This window comes from Thalassophryne amazonica, chromosome 10 (genome assembly GCF_902500255.1).
Source record: "Thalassophryne amazonica chromosome 10, fThaAma1.1, whole genome shotgun sequence".
Taxonomy (NCBI): Eukaryota; Metazoa; Chordata; class Actinopteri; order Batrachoidiformes; family Batrachoididae; genus Thalassophryne; species Thalassophryne amazonica.
Window position 1 is genome coordinate 105,737,828 of NC_047112.1, and position 16,538 is coordinate 105,754,365.

Below are 16,538 nucleotides of genomic sequence, written 5' to 3' on the forward strand. Positions count from 1 at the left end.
TCTTCAGACGTTCCTGGAATGCATTCAGTTAAACTGTCTTTGATAATTTCCCATCAGCACCCCGGGGTGGGGGTGGGGGTTAGAAGTGAGGCTGAGCTTCTCTATAAAGTCTGTGTGTGTGTGTGTGTGAATGAAAACCAGTGAAATAAAGTAACAATTCAGTGCAATTTCTACAGTATGTCACACAATATGGATCATTTGTCCCATTTGGAATTGTGTTCCATTTACTATGCAAATTTGGTTCCATTTACCGTGCAAATTTGACTCCATTTACCCTGCAATTTTGGTTCTATTTACCATGCAAATTTGGTTCCATTTACCATGCAAATTTGGTTCCATTTACAGTGCAAATTTGGTTTCATATGTTTTGTACCATTGCATGGCACCAACCACCACACACACTCACACGAGCAGTGGCAGCGCTTATCTTAAAAACAAACTTGGCAGGGCTTGTTTTATTAACAGTGCTCATTCTGGTAACACAAAATTGAGTTCGCCAACGGTCCTCTGGAGGCATCTGTAGTATACGATGGGACGTCTCTACCTGAAGCACAAGCGCTATTGGATTGGATTAAGAGCTCTACAAATTTCTGTAGCAATTTTTCACTGGACTGAGGAAAGCAGATGGCATCAGGTATGAACTACATCATCAGGATTATTAGGCGTTATATAAAAAAAATATTTTTTTTTTTTCATTCTGTGAAAGCTGGAACATTCCATCTTTCATCGAATGAAATATTCTTCATCATTTGTATCTTAGGATCATCACCTCAAATTCACGTTGGACTTGTTTTTCTGCTACTTTTAACCCAACTCGGAAATTTCACATAACTTCATACCTGGAATGACATGTTTTGTCCAGAAAAAAAAGTAATATGTTATGGCAATATTTTACTACCTTACTAGTTTGGAGGAGTCATGATATACTAATCTGATTAACACTTTGAAATCCTTTTTTTTTTTTTTTTTTTTTATACTTTATTTTTTTTTAGACAACTGCTACGTCCGATTACACGTAAAGGCACCACTCTACTCACGCAGTTCCAGAGTGGAGGAAAAAACAGTAGGAGAAGGAGTAATGCTAGTTTACCACTTTAAGTAACTTTTTACTCCACAAGACTCAACGTGGTTCGTCGTGGATATATCCGGAGTTTAATTAATGTGCTTGAAAAAGATATTAGAGTGCTGAACGGCAGTCTGCCCGCGGGCTGAAGTTACCCTGCTCCGGCTAACTTAGCCTGTTGTCGTTAGCACCAAAAGGACAAAAAAAGCAGGCTGGTGGAGAAGAAGTTACCGCTCAAAGTGGACTCGGATACTTAATAATGTCGCCACCCGGGGTAAGCTTCACAGACGGATGAGAACGGTATTGGCCACGGAAGAACACCGAGGAGGACAGCGAGCCAGACGACCACCGCTATGTCGGGGCGGACTCCCGGCGCTGAGAGCCGCGGCTGGCCGCACTCGGTGCCGTGGAGGCTCGGAGGCTTCTTCTTCCTCCTGTTGCTCGAAGGCTCCGGCTGCTTGTCCAACCCAGGCGGCGACAACAGCAACGATCAGCCCAGTGTCAACGTCTACATGAGTGTGGATGAGGTCAAGAAGCTTTTGGGTAAGCACGGCCTGTGTGTTTTCTAACTTTAAGAGCAGCGTGTCTCCTATTTGTCCCAAATAATCACCTAAATATTTCACCTGAAATAGCACTCATTCTTTAGTTATAAAATGTCATCACAAATGTACGTCACCTCAGCCCAACGTCTCATTTTGTTTGACTAATTGATAAATTAATGACTGGTGATTAAAAAGCTTGTGGATATACTTTGGACATGCAGACCAAATTTGATGATTTTGGTCAGTGACAAAAGTAGTTGTTTTGGTCCTGGATGTTTTGTACCACTTATAGAGGGATTATAGTAAACTTGGCCTCGTTACATCTGAGGAAATATGAGTGTTTTCTGTGATTTGGATCTGATACAGAACAACTCATTGCAGGAGAGAATGCCAGAGGAATAGTGTAAGTGTGGCTGTCTATAAGGAGAAGGGAGTTCTGTCTGACTGGAAACTATGGATCATACTGATGTCTCTCTTACTCACACATATATACACAGAGGTTCCTTCGCCATTCCACCAACAAGCCCACTCCCAAGTCTTTTTTTTTAAATCTCGTCCGATACCCACTTGTACCTTTTGCCTATTTCTGCTCAAAAACAAGCACAAACATGATATACATAACCCAGGACAGTCAGTGAATGAATACAGTGATCTTCACATAGTGACAATTTCATGATATGTCATTTTTGGTGAGTAATCGACGTGAGTGTGCGATTTCGTGGTTGGCTATAGTAACCAGTGAACTCGTCCAATCCTAGTATATCCAATGCATTTGATTAGTAAGTAAGTCCCTTGGGCTGCTCCCTTGTTTTTGCACTCAAGGTTGTCACAGCAAATCCGAGGTGGATCTGCATGTTGAATTGGCACAAGTTTTACACCAGATTCCCTTCCTGACAGAACTTCACATTACATGGAGAAATGTGGCGGGGGGTGGGGTTTGAACCGGGATCCTTCCGCACTGAAACCAAGTGCACTAACCGCTTGGTCCCACCCCTGCTTACAAGTGCATTTGATTGCTCACATGAATTCCTTTCATCATTAATTACTTCTTTATGGCAAATGATCTAGCTTCGTGGATGATAGCACACAAAAATATAGCATAGAACAGTGGTGACCAAAGTATTCCAGAAAGGGCTGAGTGGGTGCAGGTTTTCCTTGCAGGCAGTGACTCCAGCAGGGGATTTCACAGATGAACTCATCCCACCTACTGTAAGGGATATAATCAGTTAAATCACCTGCTGAAGTCAGTGGCTGCAAGGTAAACTTGCCACTGGCATAGAAGTACATTTGAAGCCTTTTAGTTTTAAAAAGAGTCCGCCATTTTGTTTATTTGCAGTAGCATCAGTTTAGTTGATGCTCTTCAACTCCAGCACAGTTCGGGCACCATAACATTTCCGATCATTAATCAAATGCCGTTTTTTTTTTTTTTTTCTTTCTGGAGAGACCAAGAAAAACTTTCACATTTTTATGTTAATGATAAATGACTTCTTCACAACTAACATAACCCTAATTTATAGAGAGCAGCCCACTTCAACTATTTAAATTTTTATAGGAATGAAATAAATCAGTTCTATTTTTAATGACGCATCATGAAATCATCATTGCGTGAAGATCATTTTATTCATTCATTGACTGTCCTAGGTTATGAATGTGTTTGTGAGACTGGAAATGTTAAATATTTACATCTAATTTTTTATTTCCTCCTTTCCAAAATCTTTAAAAGAGACCTGCATTGAAAAAAATGCAGTCAGATTTTTTGAACAAAAAATTACTTACATTTACACATGAGATCCTTCTGAATGTAGTAAAGTAAATCTGCAAGCCCAGATCTGTCATTCAACGGAGAAATCTTCATTTGAAAATGACAAATTTACAGCTAACATTTAGCCCTCCGCAAATTGTCCCTCTCATCATGGACGCTGCCGAGACGTCACGGACAAGACCCTCTCCCAGCATGCATTGCGCCATTTGTAATTTGTGGATTTACATCAGTTTGCATCTGCACCTTTTTCTTGTCTTATACGGAAGGATCTACTTTTTTTAAAACAAGGGGTGGTGGCCAAGTGGTTAATGCGCTTGGTTTCAGTTCAGAAGGTCCCGGGTTCAAATCCCACCCCTGCCACATTTCCCCATGTAATGTGGAGTTGCGTCAGGAAGGGCATCCGGCGTAAAACTTGTGCCAATTCAACATGCAGATCCACCTTGGATTTGCTGTGGCGACCCCAAGTGCAAACAAGGGAGCAGCCGAAGGGACTTACTTATATTGTCTTGCGGCACGTTTGGTGAGTACACATTTCTTTTATTTGTGCTTGAAAATTATTTTGGGGGACTTTTTCATACGCCCGTTTGATTGAGTGGTGTCGCAATGAAAATCTGTCTTTCGCCATCGTGGGATATGGAGGCGAGACCCGCAAAGAATCCCAGTCATTAAAAATATATAAACCTCCCTCAGCGTCCATGGAGCTCTGGGGCTCCGATTGCCAAGACGTGCGGTGCTGTGGATTTTGCCACAAGAAGTCTGTCCTTGCAGCAACAGGTGTACCGGCCGCTTCGCATTAAAACAGCGAGCATAGCGGAGGCAGAGAGCGGGAGAGGAAGAACGGCGCCCGCTGTCGTTGTCGTTGCTGATCTGAGCACACAGATCTGTATCTCACATTCATTGCAGCTTACTTTTGGATGTTGAAACCAGGACGTGTATAAGTAACATTACTAACAGATAAAATCAATTTCAGTGCAGGATCGGGCTGAAGGCCGGAGCGCGTCGTCTTGTCCCTGACGTCATGGAAATGATACGGCTGTACAAACTGTTTTCACGGAGGGCTAAATTTTAGCTTCAAATTTGTCATTTTTAAACGAAGATTTCTCCGCTGAATTACAAATTTGGGTTTACAGATTTACTTTACTGCATTCACAAGGGTCTCATAAATACATATCAGCTATTTCCTTCTGAAATCTGACCACATTTATTTCAGTGCAGGTCTACTTTAAAAATATAATATCTTTTGAACAAATTGGTGAGCCAATTATTAAGTAAGCTGCTTCTTATAAATTCGTTTTTACATTTGTAATCACAGAAATCAGTACCATTAATGTAAAGTTGTCTCATAGCTAGAAGGGATATTGGGGAGCTTTCATAATCTGTTTATATTTGTTCTGGGTACAGTTGATTTTAAATTTGTCACAGAATTCAGTATGATGTCAAATATATCCATTATCATCCATAAAGTGGGCCAAAGCCCACACTCCTCTGGAGAACTATTCAGAGATAAAAAGTGATTTTTGTTAACTGATACAGTTGCTGGTCATATAATTAGAATATCATGAAAAAGTTTATTTATTTCAGCAATTCCATTCAAAAAGTGAAACTTGTATATTATATTCATTCATTACACACAGACTGATATATTTCAAGTGTTTATTTCTTTTAATTTTGATGGTTATAATTGACAACAAATGAAAACCCTAAATTCAGTATCTCAGAAAATTAGAATATTGTGAAAAGGTTGAATATTGAAGACACCTGGTGGCACATTCTAATCAGCTAATTAACTCAAAACACCTGCAGAGGCCTTTAACTGGTCTCAGTCTAGTTCTGTAGGCTACACAATCATGGAAGACTGCTGACTTGACGTCTTGCCTGGGCTAAAGACAAAAGGACTGGACTGCTGTTGAGTGGTCTAAAGTTATGTTCTCTGATGAAAGTAAATTTTGCATTTTCTTTGGAAATCAAGGTCCCAGAGTCTGGAGGAAGAGAGGAGAGGCACAGAATCCATGTTGCTTGAGGTCCAGTGTAAAGTTTCCACAGTCAGTGATGGTTTGGGGTGCCATGTCATCTGCTGGTGTTGGTCTACTGTGTTTTCTGAGGTCCAAGGTCAACGCAGCCATCTACCAGGAAGTTGTAGAGCACTTCATGCTTCCTGCTGCTGACCAACTTTATGGAAATGCAGATTTAATTTTCCAACAGGACTTGGCACCTGCACACAGTGCCAAAGCTACCAGTACCTGCTTTAAGGACCATGGTATCCCTGTTCTTAATTGGCCAGCAAAATCGCCCGACCTTTACCCCATAGAAAATCTGTGGGGTATTGTAAAGAGGAAGATGCGACATGCCAGATCCAACAATGCAGAAGAGCTGAAGGCCACTATCAGAGCAACTTGGGCTCTCATACCACCTGAGAAATCCTTTTCTTTTGTATTGGCCTTAAGTAATATTCAAATTTTCTGAGATACTGATTTGGGGTTTTCATTAGTTGTCAGTTATAATCATCAAAATTAAAAGAAATAAACACTTGAAATATATCAGTCTGTATGTAATGAATGAATATAAAATACAAGTTATACTTTATGAATGTAATTACTGAGATAAATCAACTTTTTCATGATATTGTAATTATATGACCAGCACCTGTATATGTATTGTTCCACACTGATGTATCGTGTGCTGTGAAGTTGTTTGAATACAAGTTTCCAATACAGAAGGACCTGTTGGTGAAAATCTGAAAGTTTCAGAGGGAGTTTTTTTAAGGTCAAAAATCACATCTTAAGAGAAAATCCAGTCCATCTGCTTGTTCAGAAATTAGATGGGGAATGTCACCCTGCTCAGAGTGCTGCTCTCATTGGACTGACATCTCTATTTTGGCATTGTGGGATAGCTCGCCCAGAGATTGAGCTCACCGGACTACTTTCGCGAAACTGCTCAGCGTGCCACTCTCGTTGGAGCGACAGCACACAGAATGTGTCTCTTCCCAGAAAGATCTCTTTCAGTGCAGCTTCTTGTTCTAACTTTAACACGAAGTTAACATCCAAGTCTTTCATCGCCAACTGTAAATGGGATTCAAAACATTCCAGTCGTATCTTTCTGAACTCTACTGCATCAAACTCCATCATGCCAATGTTTACAATGCTCATAAACTTTTAAGTTTCTTAAATATTTATTATGGCCACGCTTAAAACTTAAGTTCTCTTTATACAACCCCTGGCAAAAATTATGGAATCACCGGCCTCTGAGGATGTTCATTCAGTTGTTTAATTTTGTAGAAAAAAAGTAGATCACAGACATGACACAAAACTACAGTCATTTCAAATGGCAACTTCCTGGCTTTAAGAAACACTATAAGAAATCAGGAAAAAAAAATTGTGGCAGTCAGTAACGGTTACTTTTTTAGACCAAGCAGAGGGGAAAAAATATGGAATCACTCAATTCTGAGGAAAAAATTATGGAATCGTGAAAAAGAAAAGAACGCTACAACACATCACTAGTATTTTGTTGCACCACCTCTGGCTTTTATAACAGCTTGCATTCTCTAAGGCATGGACTTAATGAGTGACAAACAGTACTCTTCATCAATCTGGCTCCAACTTTCTCTGATGGCTGTTGCCAGATCAGCTTTGCAGGTTGGAGCCTTGTCATGGACCATTTTCTTCAACTTCCACCAAAGATTTTCAATTGGATTAAGATCCGGACTATTTGCAGGCCATGACATTGACCCTATGTGTCTTTTTGCAAGGAATGTTTTCACAGTTTTTGCTCTATGGCAAGATGCATTATCATCTTGAAAAATGATTTCATCATCCCCAAACATCCTTTCAATTGATGGGATAAGAAAAGTGTCCAAAATATCAGCGTAGACTTGTGCGTTTATTGATGATGTAATGACAGCCATCTCCCCAGTGCCTTTACCCGACATGCAGCCCCATATCATCAATGACTGTGGAAATTTACATGTTCTCTTCAGGCAGTCATCTTTATAAATCTCATTGGAACGGCACCAAACAAAAGTTCCAGCATCATCACCTTGCCCAATGCAGATTCGAGATTCATCACTGAATATGACTTTCATCCAGTCATCCACAGTCCACGATTGCTTTTCCTTAGCCCATTGTAACCTTGTTTTTTTCTGTTTAGGTGTTAATGATGGCTTTCGTTTAGCTTTTCTGTATGTAAATCCCATTTCCTTTAGGTGGTTTCTTACAGTTCGGTCACAGACGTTGACTCCAGTTTCCTCCCATTCGTTCCTCATTTGTTTTGTTGTGCATTTTCGATTTTTGAGACATATTGCTTTAAGTTTTCTGTCTTGACGCTTTGATGTCTTCCTTGGTCTACCAGTATGTTTGCCTTTAACAACCTTCCCATGCTGTTTGCATTTGGTCCAGAGTTTAGACACAGCTGACTGTGAACAACCAACATCTTTTGCAACATTGCGTGATGATTTACCCTCTTTTAAGAGTTTGATAATCTTCTCCTTTGTTTCAATTGACATCTTTCGTGTTGGAGCCATGATTCATATCAGTGCACTTGGTGCAACAGCTCTCCAAGGTGTGATCACTCCTTTTTAGATGCAGACTAACGAGCAGATCTGATTTGATGCAGGTGTTAGTTTTGGGGATGAAAATTTACAGGGTGATTCCATAATTTATTCCTCAGAATTGAGTGAGTCCATATTTTTTTTCCCTCTGCTTGGTCTAAAAAAGTAACCGTTACTGACTGCCACAATTTTTTTTTCCTGATTTCTTATAGTGTTTCTTAAAGCCAGAAAGTTGCCATTTGAAATGACTTTAGTTTTGTGTCATGTCTGTGATCTGCTTTTTTTCTACAAAATTAAACAACTGAATGAACATCCTCCAAGGCTGGTGATTCCATAATTTTTGCCAGGGGTTGTAATTTTATTCCTGGTAAATTTTAGAATTGATTTTGATGAGATATACTCTTATCTCACAGGAATATATCACAATTATTTGGGAACTACTTTTTGCGCAGGAATTCATCAAGCACATCAGTCGCGTACTAACACAGAATCCCCAGAAACTGTGGAAAGTTGTTTGGCCATAACGAGAGTGTCCACTTTTAGCTTGTCATAAGCTAAGCTAGTGGCGCTCGTGAGCATGTGGGGGAATGTAAGACCATAAACATTGTTGACTGCTGATTTGGCGCTAGATGTCAGTATAACGGTGTGGTGCCGTTGTTCCATTGTCTGCGGGAGAACCCTGTGTGTGTGTGTGTGTGTGTGTGTGTGTGTGTGTGTAGGGTGGTCCTTATTTTGCAAAATTTTGAAATTTAATATTCTGACCTAGAGCTGAAACAACTAATCGAGTTAATCGATTAAAATCGATTATTAAAATAGTTGTCAACTAATTTAGTCATCGATTAGTTACTAAATAACTTTGTTTTACTGCAAATGTTTCATTTCTTCCGTATAATCAACCGAGCTTTGCTTTGAATCTTGAACCAAGTGAGTGCTTCGAGCTGCTGCTTCGTTGGTTTCATTTGTTTTATTTCGCTTTATGGGAATATTTACCTTTTTTATGTTAAACTGACCTGTTATGTTCTTCTGAAACAGTTGATAGATGTATTTTATGCTAACGCCGATGCTAACGCGTTAGCATGTTTGTGGCGTTTTTAGTGTTAAAGTTAGCATTAAGCTGCTGGCATTTCAGCATGTTTGTGCATTTGTTTTCTGTATAATAATTAATGGCTCAGCGTTTGTTGTCGTAAAAGAGTCAAATGTATTACACATTATAATTTTTTTCAATTTATTTTTATTTATATATTAATAATAATAGCAACAATAATAATAGTAATAATAACTAATAATGCTACAATACAATTTTAGAGAAAGAGACATGAGTCACATGCATCATTGTGAAATGACCACATAGTTTACAAGTTATACAGAGAATGTTGCACATATAATGAGTCAGGCTACAGTTTTTGATTTAGGTTTTATGGTTAACTGGTTATGCTAATTTTTGCAGCAACAAAAATAACATTTATATGTTTCAGTGTTTTATGGCAACTCAGCACTTTGATAAAGCAATGCCATTTGAAATTATTTGTGTTCTTTATTATAAACTGTTTTCTTTATTTTATATTTCAACAGCAAAGGGACATTTGACGATTTGTTGATTTTCAAGTATTTTAAGTTTTCAAATAATGTTCTGTTGTTAAATAAAGAGATGGAAGGAGAGAAAAATTTTTTCCTGGCACATTTTAAAAAATTCTCCGCTAATCCAATTAATCATGTCGAAACCCCATCAGATTCATCAATGATCCAAATAATCGTTTGTTGCAGCCCTATTCTGACCCCCTGAATAGGTTCCAGTTGTTGAGAAAACGCACACACTCATCTTCAACCGCTTAGTCCAATTAAGGGTCGCCGTGGTCTGGAATCTATCCCAGCAGTCAGAGTGCAAGGCAGAGTACACCCAGGACAGGACGCCAGTCTGTCACAGGGCCACAGACATAAAAACAAACACATTCACACCCACTCGCACACCTACGGACAATTTAAGATTCCAGTCTGCCTAACCTGCATGTCTTTGGATGTGGGAGGAAACCGGAGCACCCAATTTTTAGAAGTAGCCCAGAAGCTTTGAAATTTTGCTATTGCATTGCTGTATAACGCTATACTAACTAAAGCTTGAAAATCACCTGTGAATTTTTAAGTGAACGGCAGGAGGATTCACCTGGACTTTTGATATGTTGTTTAGGATGGGTTGGAGCACCGTTAAGTTTGAATTTGTATGGCTTCCAGTGGCAGGTCCGCAGTGTCTTCTAACACCTCTCAAAGCCATTTAAAAATGTCAATCGTGAGTCAGCTTTGTGTGGATTAAAGTCACAAACTGGGACTCTTGTCTTGTTGCGGGCAAGAAACGTCCAACGTTCCACACTGGAGTTTTACGCGATGGTTCTCTGACGTGAGCACCAGCCGTGCGTAAACTGAAGTTGTCCATCAGGTAAATGAAATAATAATAATGATAAGAATGTCCTTTGCTTTGTGGGACTAAGTGCACAGCTTCAAAGAGCTGCACAGTCTGAATGAATAGCTTGAGAGCAAATCTTCGTTTTAGATTTTGTTTGTTTATTTCTATTTCTGTCCAGAGATGTAGGATCCACCATGTACATCGAGGGTCCAGTGGCTATGTACAGATTTTATTGATTTTTATTTATCTCCAGAAATCAAGGATCCAGTGTCCAGAAAACCTGTCAAGCTTACTTTTAGTACACAGAAAATTCACAAGAGGTATTGATAAGGGAATTGATAAAGAATGGGATCGATAAGTGGAATTGATAGTGGCATCGATATCCATAAAATCTTATCAATACTCATCATTAATCTTATTGCACCAAATCACATCATATCGCACTGTGAGGAATTGAATCGGCATCAAATACATATCAAATGGCATGGAATTGGGAACAGGGGTGAATCGTATCGTAATGTATTGAGATACGTTTCAATTCATTGTCAGTAATAAGATTCACATGCCTAACGTACACAGAGGCCACTTGGCTTTTAACCCTCTGGGGCTGACGCCGTCATATACGACAGCTAAGACCAAGCGTTACTAAATTATAAATAACTTTTGAATGATATGAGATAGAAACTTTTTTTTTTTTGCTGAAAAGTTAACTCCACGGACTTTTGAGCCAGCTATTGGCCATCTTTGTACTCCTCATAGAAGCTTTGTGATGACGTGCGCAATGTGAGTGTCCAATCGGAGTTGGTTCACCGTCACATGGTTTTCCAAAATCCAATCGTAGGGCAGATTTACCTCACGTGAAAAGCCAAAAATTGTTTTCAGGAGTGATGTGTTGCTAGTCGGCCCGTTTGAATAGCCCCCTGGGTGCTCCAGTGAATACATAATATTAGTACATACTCAGTGTGCCCTGCGCCATTACGCACAGCGATCAGTGAAAGCAGGAGCACACAGAGAGCCTCTTACGACAATCTCACATGCTCAAAGAGTGTGTAACTATCAGGATTGCTCCACTAGTTTGCATGTGAATGTTACTGGATAACTCTGTTGCTTTCTCTACGTAAAGCACTGTTTACCATATGAATGGACAACAAAACGCATAGACCATTTTGTATATATTGTTCAAAATGTGCATTAGTGTTTATTGTTTGAACCTTTTGCTGTACAGTCTTTCTCATAAGACCTGAAATTACCTTTAAAAGTGTCAAAACAGTTGTTTATTATAGTTTGCTTTGTGTTTTGAATAAATGTGTGTGGAAAATTATTTTTCGCTCTCTTTTTTTCCTTGCCTGTTTTTGATTGTAAACCTTTATTACACTTATAAAACACAACAAAAACATATATATTCTGAAAACACAGGCTGTCCTGAAAAAAAGAGGCATAAAACGTGATTGGGGGGATGCAGGGAGAGCTGTTAACAGCAATAATAAAACATTTATGCCAGGCGAGTGAACTGTCCAAAAAATGCCCTCAGACCCCAGAGGGTTAATGTATAGATGATTTACTGCCCCCTTCTGGAATGGTGTGTGTTGAGTCCAGAATGTAATTATAAATGTCCATTGTTCAACTGTTGTTACCTAATGTCCCCAATTTCTCCAAAAATATTCGTTTTATCAACTTTCTGTTTTTATTCCGTTCATCCTTGACCCAAAACACATAAGCATACCAAACGGCAAATGTCAGGTCACCCTAGTTTCTCTGTGATCAAAGTCATAGACAGGCATGCACGCATACACATGTACACAGAGGCCACTTGTCTTTTCAATGAGGTTCTCCACAGATATTTTTAGTATAGCAGTGCTGTTGGCAATTATCATCTGGGGGAGTAGGTCCTCCAGAGGAGGAAGCTCTAACATGTTGACTGTTTCAAGTACAAATTGAACTTCAACCTTCAGTCTTCTCAAAATATACAACTTAAGAGACATAAGAAAATCTTCAACACAGAGTTGTTCTTATGATATAATGTTATTTATTGCATAATACATAACAATCTATACTCAAACTCTGGAATTAACTTTATTAGACTATGATATTTTTACCTTTTTGCATACTTGTTTTCAAAGCAGGGGTGGTGGCCAAGTGGTTAGTGCACTTGGTTTCAGTGTGGACATGTAATGTGAAGTTGCGTCAGGAAGGGCATCTGGCGTAAAACCTGTGCCAGTTCAATATGCAGATCCACCCTGACTCTGCTGTGGCAAACCCGAGTGCAAACAAGGGAGCAGCCGACAGGACTTGCTTACTTAAATCCATCTTTTCAAAATATTGGACAATCAGGTACTTACGCTCACAGTAACATCAAAATCATGAGCTGACAATGTTTGTTGAAACTAAAACAGTAGATTTGAATGAAGAATGCTCAGGCAGTAATGTCAATTCTTATTTTATTCATCTTGGCCCAGTTGTTGCAAGCTGACTCAAAGCCGAATGTTTCTGCCTCATCTCCTTCAGTAGAAATCATAATTGACCGCAATGACAATAAGTGGATATATGGGCGCCACTTTCTTGTATTCATAATTGTATTACACTGGTCAACACTTTTTTTTTTCTGCATGGAGTATTTCAAAGGATTTCTGGTAATTTGGGGGTACTGAATCCGAATCTGTTGTTAGTTTTTGCCAATCACATAAGATTTTTGAGATACAGATTTTTTTTTTTTTTTTTGTACCAGTGTTATGTACTTACATTGAACTTACTAATACATACACACTGTGATGCATGTGTTCCTGTTTTATTATTCAGACACAAGTACAAGTGAATTCGTGCAGCACAGCCAGTGTTAACACGCATCAGTATATGGTGAACATAAAGTAGAAAGAAGCTGCAGATGTGAGCCTGACCTTTTTTTTGCTGGAGTGGTAATAATCCAATCATGACTCAGTCTGAAGCTGCACTTAGACAGTTTTAACAGGTGCGTGGGGGGGGGGCAATAGCCCTCCGTGTTTCAGAATTTGTGAATGATAGCTACACTGGTGCAAATATGACTGTTGCTGAGCTGTTAAACAATGTATTGGAACTTTTTCGATCTCTGCTCCCCTCCACAGCATGTCTTTTTCCTGGTTCTCTCCCTCAGCCCCAACCAGTCCCAGCAGAAGACTGCCCCTCCCTGAGCCTGGTTCTGCTGGAGGTTTCTTCCTGTTAAAAGGGAGTTTTTCCTTCCCACTGTAGCCAAGTGCTTGCTCACAGGGGGTCGTTTTGACCGTTGGGGTTTTACATAATTATTGTATGGCCTTGCCTTACAATATAAAGCGCCTTGGGGCAACTGTTTGTTGTGATTTGGCGCTATATAAAAAAAATTGATTGATTGATTGAACTAAATTCATTATGGATCATTACAAATACTTTGATTAGTGAAGTACCAGTTAGTCATACAGGGAGAGGAGAAAAATAAATCCTGCAATGAGAGAGAGAGAGAGTGGGAAAAACAATGAATCAGTAGCCTTTTTGTAATTGAATTGTGCTGTGTGCTGATCAAATACTGACTGTTCACCTCACAGACGATGCCAGAGGAAGCGCACGTGTGAATCAAATTCCTGGTAACTGACTAATCAAAAAAACGTCTTTATCGGGCTGATTCTTATCAGATTCAATCAGAGTTTGCATCCGTTTGTCAACAGGGCACACAGTGGATTTATCATTGTGACTTTTGATAAAATCCTGGCAGTAGAGAGACTGCAATGCCAACTCAAGATCTCGTTCCATTGAGTTCTGTTTGTGAGCTTGGGACCCCGAGATTTCATCCTCTCGGCTGCGAGAGTTGGGGTAATTCACTTCCGGTCATCTGCCAGCAATAACAGCAGATGCACTTGTAAAGGACACTTTCTGCATGTTTTCTGCCGTGGCTTCAACAAGTTATCCCCTTGAAGTATGTTCAAAGTGTAGCTTGAATGAAGTTCTTGTTGATTTTAAATTGTATTCAGGACAACACTTGCTAATATTATTGACAAGAGCATGTAGACGGTCAGCAACTGTGGCGGAAATCACAGTCAATGATCATTTACTCATAAAACGTGTATAAAAATACAATAATGTCCACATCATTTGTCATTTAAAAAAGCATCATAGTAAAACTCATAAATATAAACTTATAAAAGTCATAAGTAGCACAGTAAAAGTCATCAAACACCATAATAAAACCATCAGTTGATAAAAATCAAACACCATAAATAATCACAGTATTCCTTTGAAGTAATAACATTTGGAGCGTTTACCACATGATGAGGGAGGCTGTTCCACAAAGTTACAACTAAATATAAAATATTTTCTTGAGTCATATCTGATTATTTGCACCTCAAAAATGTGAGTGTCACTTCTCAAGGATGACACAGGTGACAGGAGACCACCAGCTGACTCTTGGAAGCTGAATCGAGCAGTTCTCAGTCTGGCAATGTGGACAGCCATGTTCCCTCAGATAAAATAGTATTTAGAGTAAAACAAAATTAGCAGTATTTACAGAATTGATTGAGCTAATTTTGTCAAATCAATATAAACACAGAAAGGTGAATATATCAATGATACACAGATGACACAATAAAACAAATTCTTATTTCCACTGTGGTCCATGTGAGGCTAAAACGTGACACTGAGGAGCTCGATTAAACATGTAAAGATTGCAAAGACATTATAATATCATCAATTAATGTAAGCAACTAATGTAAGTAGCAATAAGTGTGTAGTTTATATATAAATGAATAGCAAGTGTATCCCTGTAAAAGTGTAGACAACAAATTTAGCACCACTTTTTGGACAAGAAAATAATGGACAAGATGATGAGCTCATCTTTTGGACCAGAAATCACATTAAAAAATAAAAATAAATAAAAATGTGACGTGATCCTCTTCCTTAGCTGACTGAATAAACTTAACTTTAACTGTCTTTTAAAACTTGTCTTGTTGCTAATTGACTGCAAGATCTATATTTTATATAAGATATATTTTAGCTGAATAGTTCCCCTTTCAGCCTAGCCGGTTGTTTCCAAACCCTCGCAGCAATCAATAACAGCGCGGCACCGATGCATTTTTATTTTGAGAGCATCGTGACTTTGTGAGCGATAATCGGGGCAGATACAAAATGTAAGGCTCGGTAAATTATTCAGATTAATTGATCAAAACCTTTAACTTTATTTTGTGATTGATATTGTGGATTCCCAGCAGAAATTGGAGTTTATAATACCTGTGAACGAAGCGCTGGCTGCAGAGCAAAAGATCGGAAGTGAAGAACCCAAACTCCTCTCGCGCATGCGCGGCACAACCTCAGCCCCCGAGATCAGAAGTTGGCGTTCCATCTCTCTACTTCTCCGATTTTTAATGGGCATGCACTGCCCTTTCACTCAGTGACTCCCCCCACTAACGCATTCAAACAAACGTAGTTATCACTTAGCAAATCGGATTGATGCAAAATTGATGCAAAATTCACACTTATGTGAATTTTGCAAATAGCCTGCAGTTCACCTGCATGTCGATCCATGGCGGCTGGTCCGTATGGCTCTGATCCACACTGGCACCATACCATATGCTATCATTTATGAATGCATTTAAATTAAATTTATGTAAGCAGTATTAAGCACATAAATATACCAATATCACAATACGTATTGAGCATCGGGCATCCAATGATGTATGTATCAAGTTTTGGGAGCAGTCATTCATAATTCAATTGTATGCTGGCTTGGTTGTATGTCATAGTTGTGTGCACTGGTCTGACATGGGCTAATGACATTTACCTCGAGATGCTGATGCAGTCTACATAGTTAATTTCAGGTTTTGAGATGTGTTGAGGATGTGGTTTTGAAAGCAGTCATTTACGAGGCAAGTACCTCTGCATAGTCTAATGAAGGGGTAGATGTGTTTGTGCATGATGTCTTTGGGATGCAAATGTGTGTCACATGTGATTATGCTTTCGCTCATACTTTGCTTGGTCTGAACCTTCAGACTTTTTAGTTTGGTCCAAACTAAAATAGCAGGTGTGAAAGCTGCCTTGTACCATGGTTTGGATCAAAGAACCAAAATTTGGTCTTTACTAAAAGAGGTGGTTTTTGACTGGATCAAACTGAACCATGATCTGATGCATTTGCATTAGGGTTGGGCGATATTGACCTTAGCCTTTATCACGATAAATTTTACAATGTATCACGATAACGATAAAATAACGATAGCCTGGTAATAAAAAAATAAAAAGTT

General features: G+C 39.1%; 1 protein-coding gene across 1 annotated transcript in view; it reads left to right on the forward strand.

Moving 5' to 3' along the window:
• The first annotated feature begins 1,018 nt into the window (after positions 1 to 1,018).
• ryk (receptor like tyrosine kinase) overlaps positions 1,019 to 16,538 on the forward strand; it is a 203,943-nt gene continuing 188,423 nt past the window's right edge. The window contains exon 1 of the mRNA XM_034180694.1: positions 1,019 to 1,606. Coding sequence (XP_034036585.1) covers positions 1,417 to 1,606 — 190 coding nt within the window. The 5' untranslated portion in view covers positions 1,019 to 1,416. The remainder of the gene's footprint in view (positions 1,607 to 16,538) is intronic.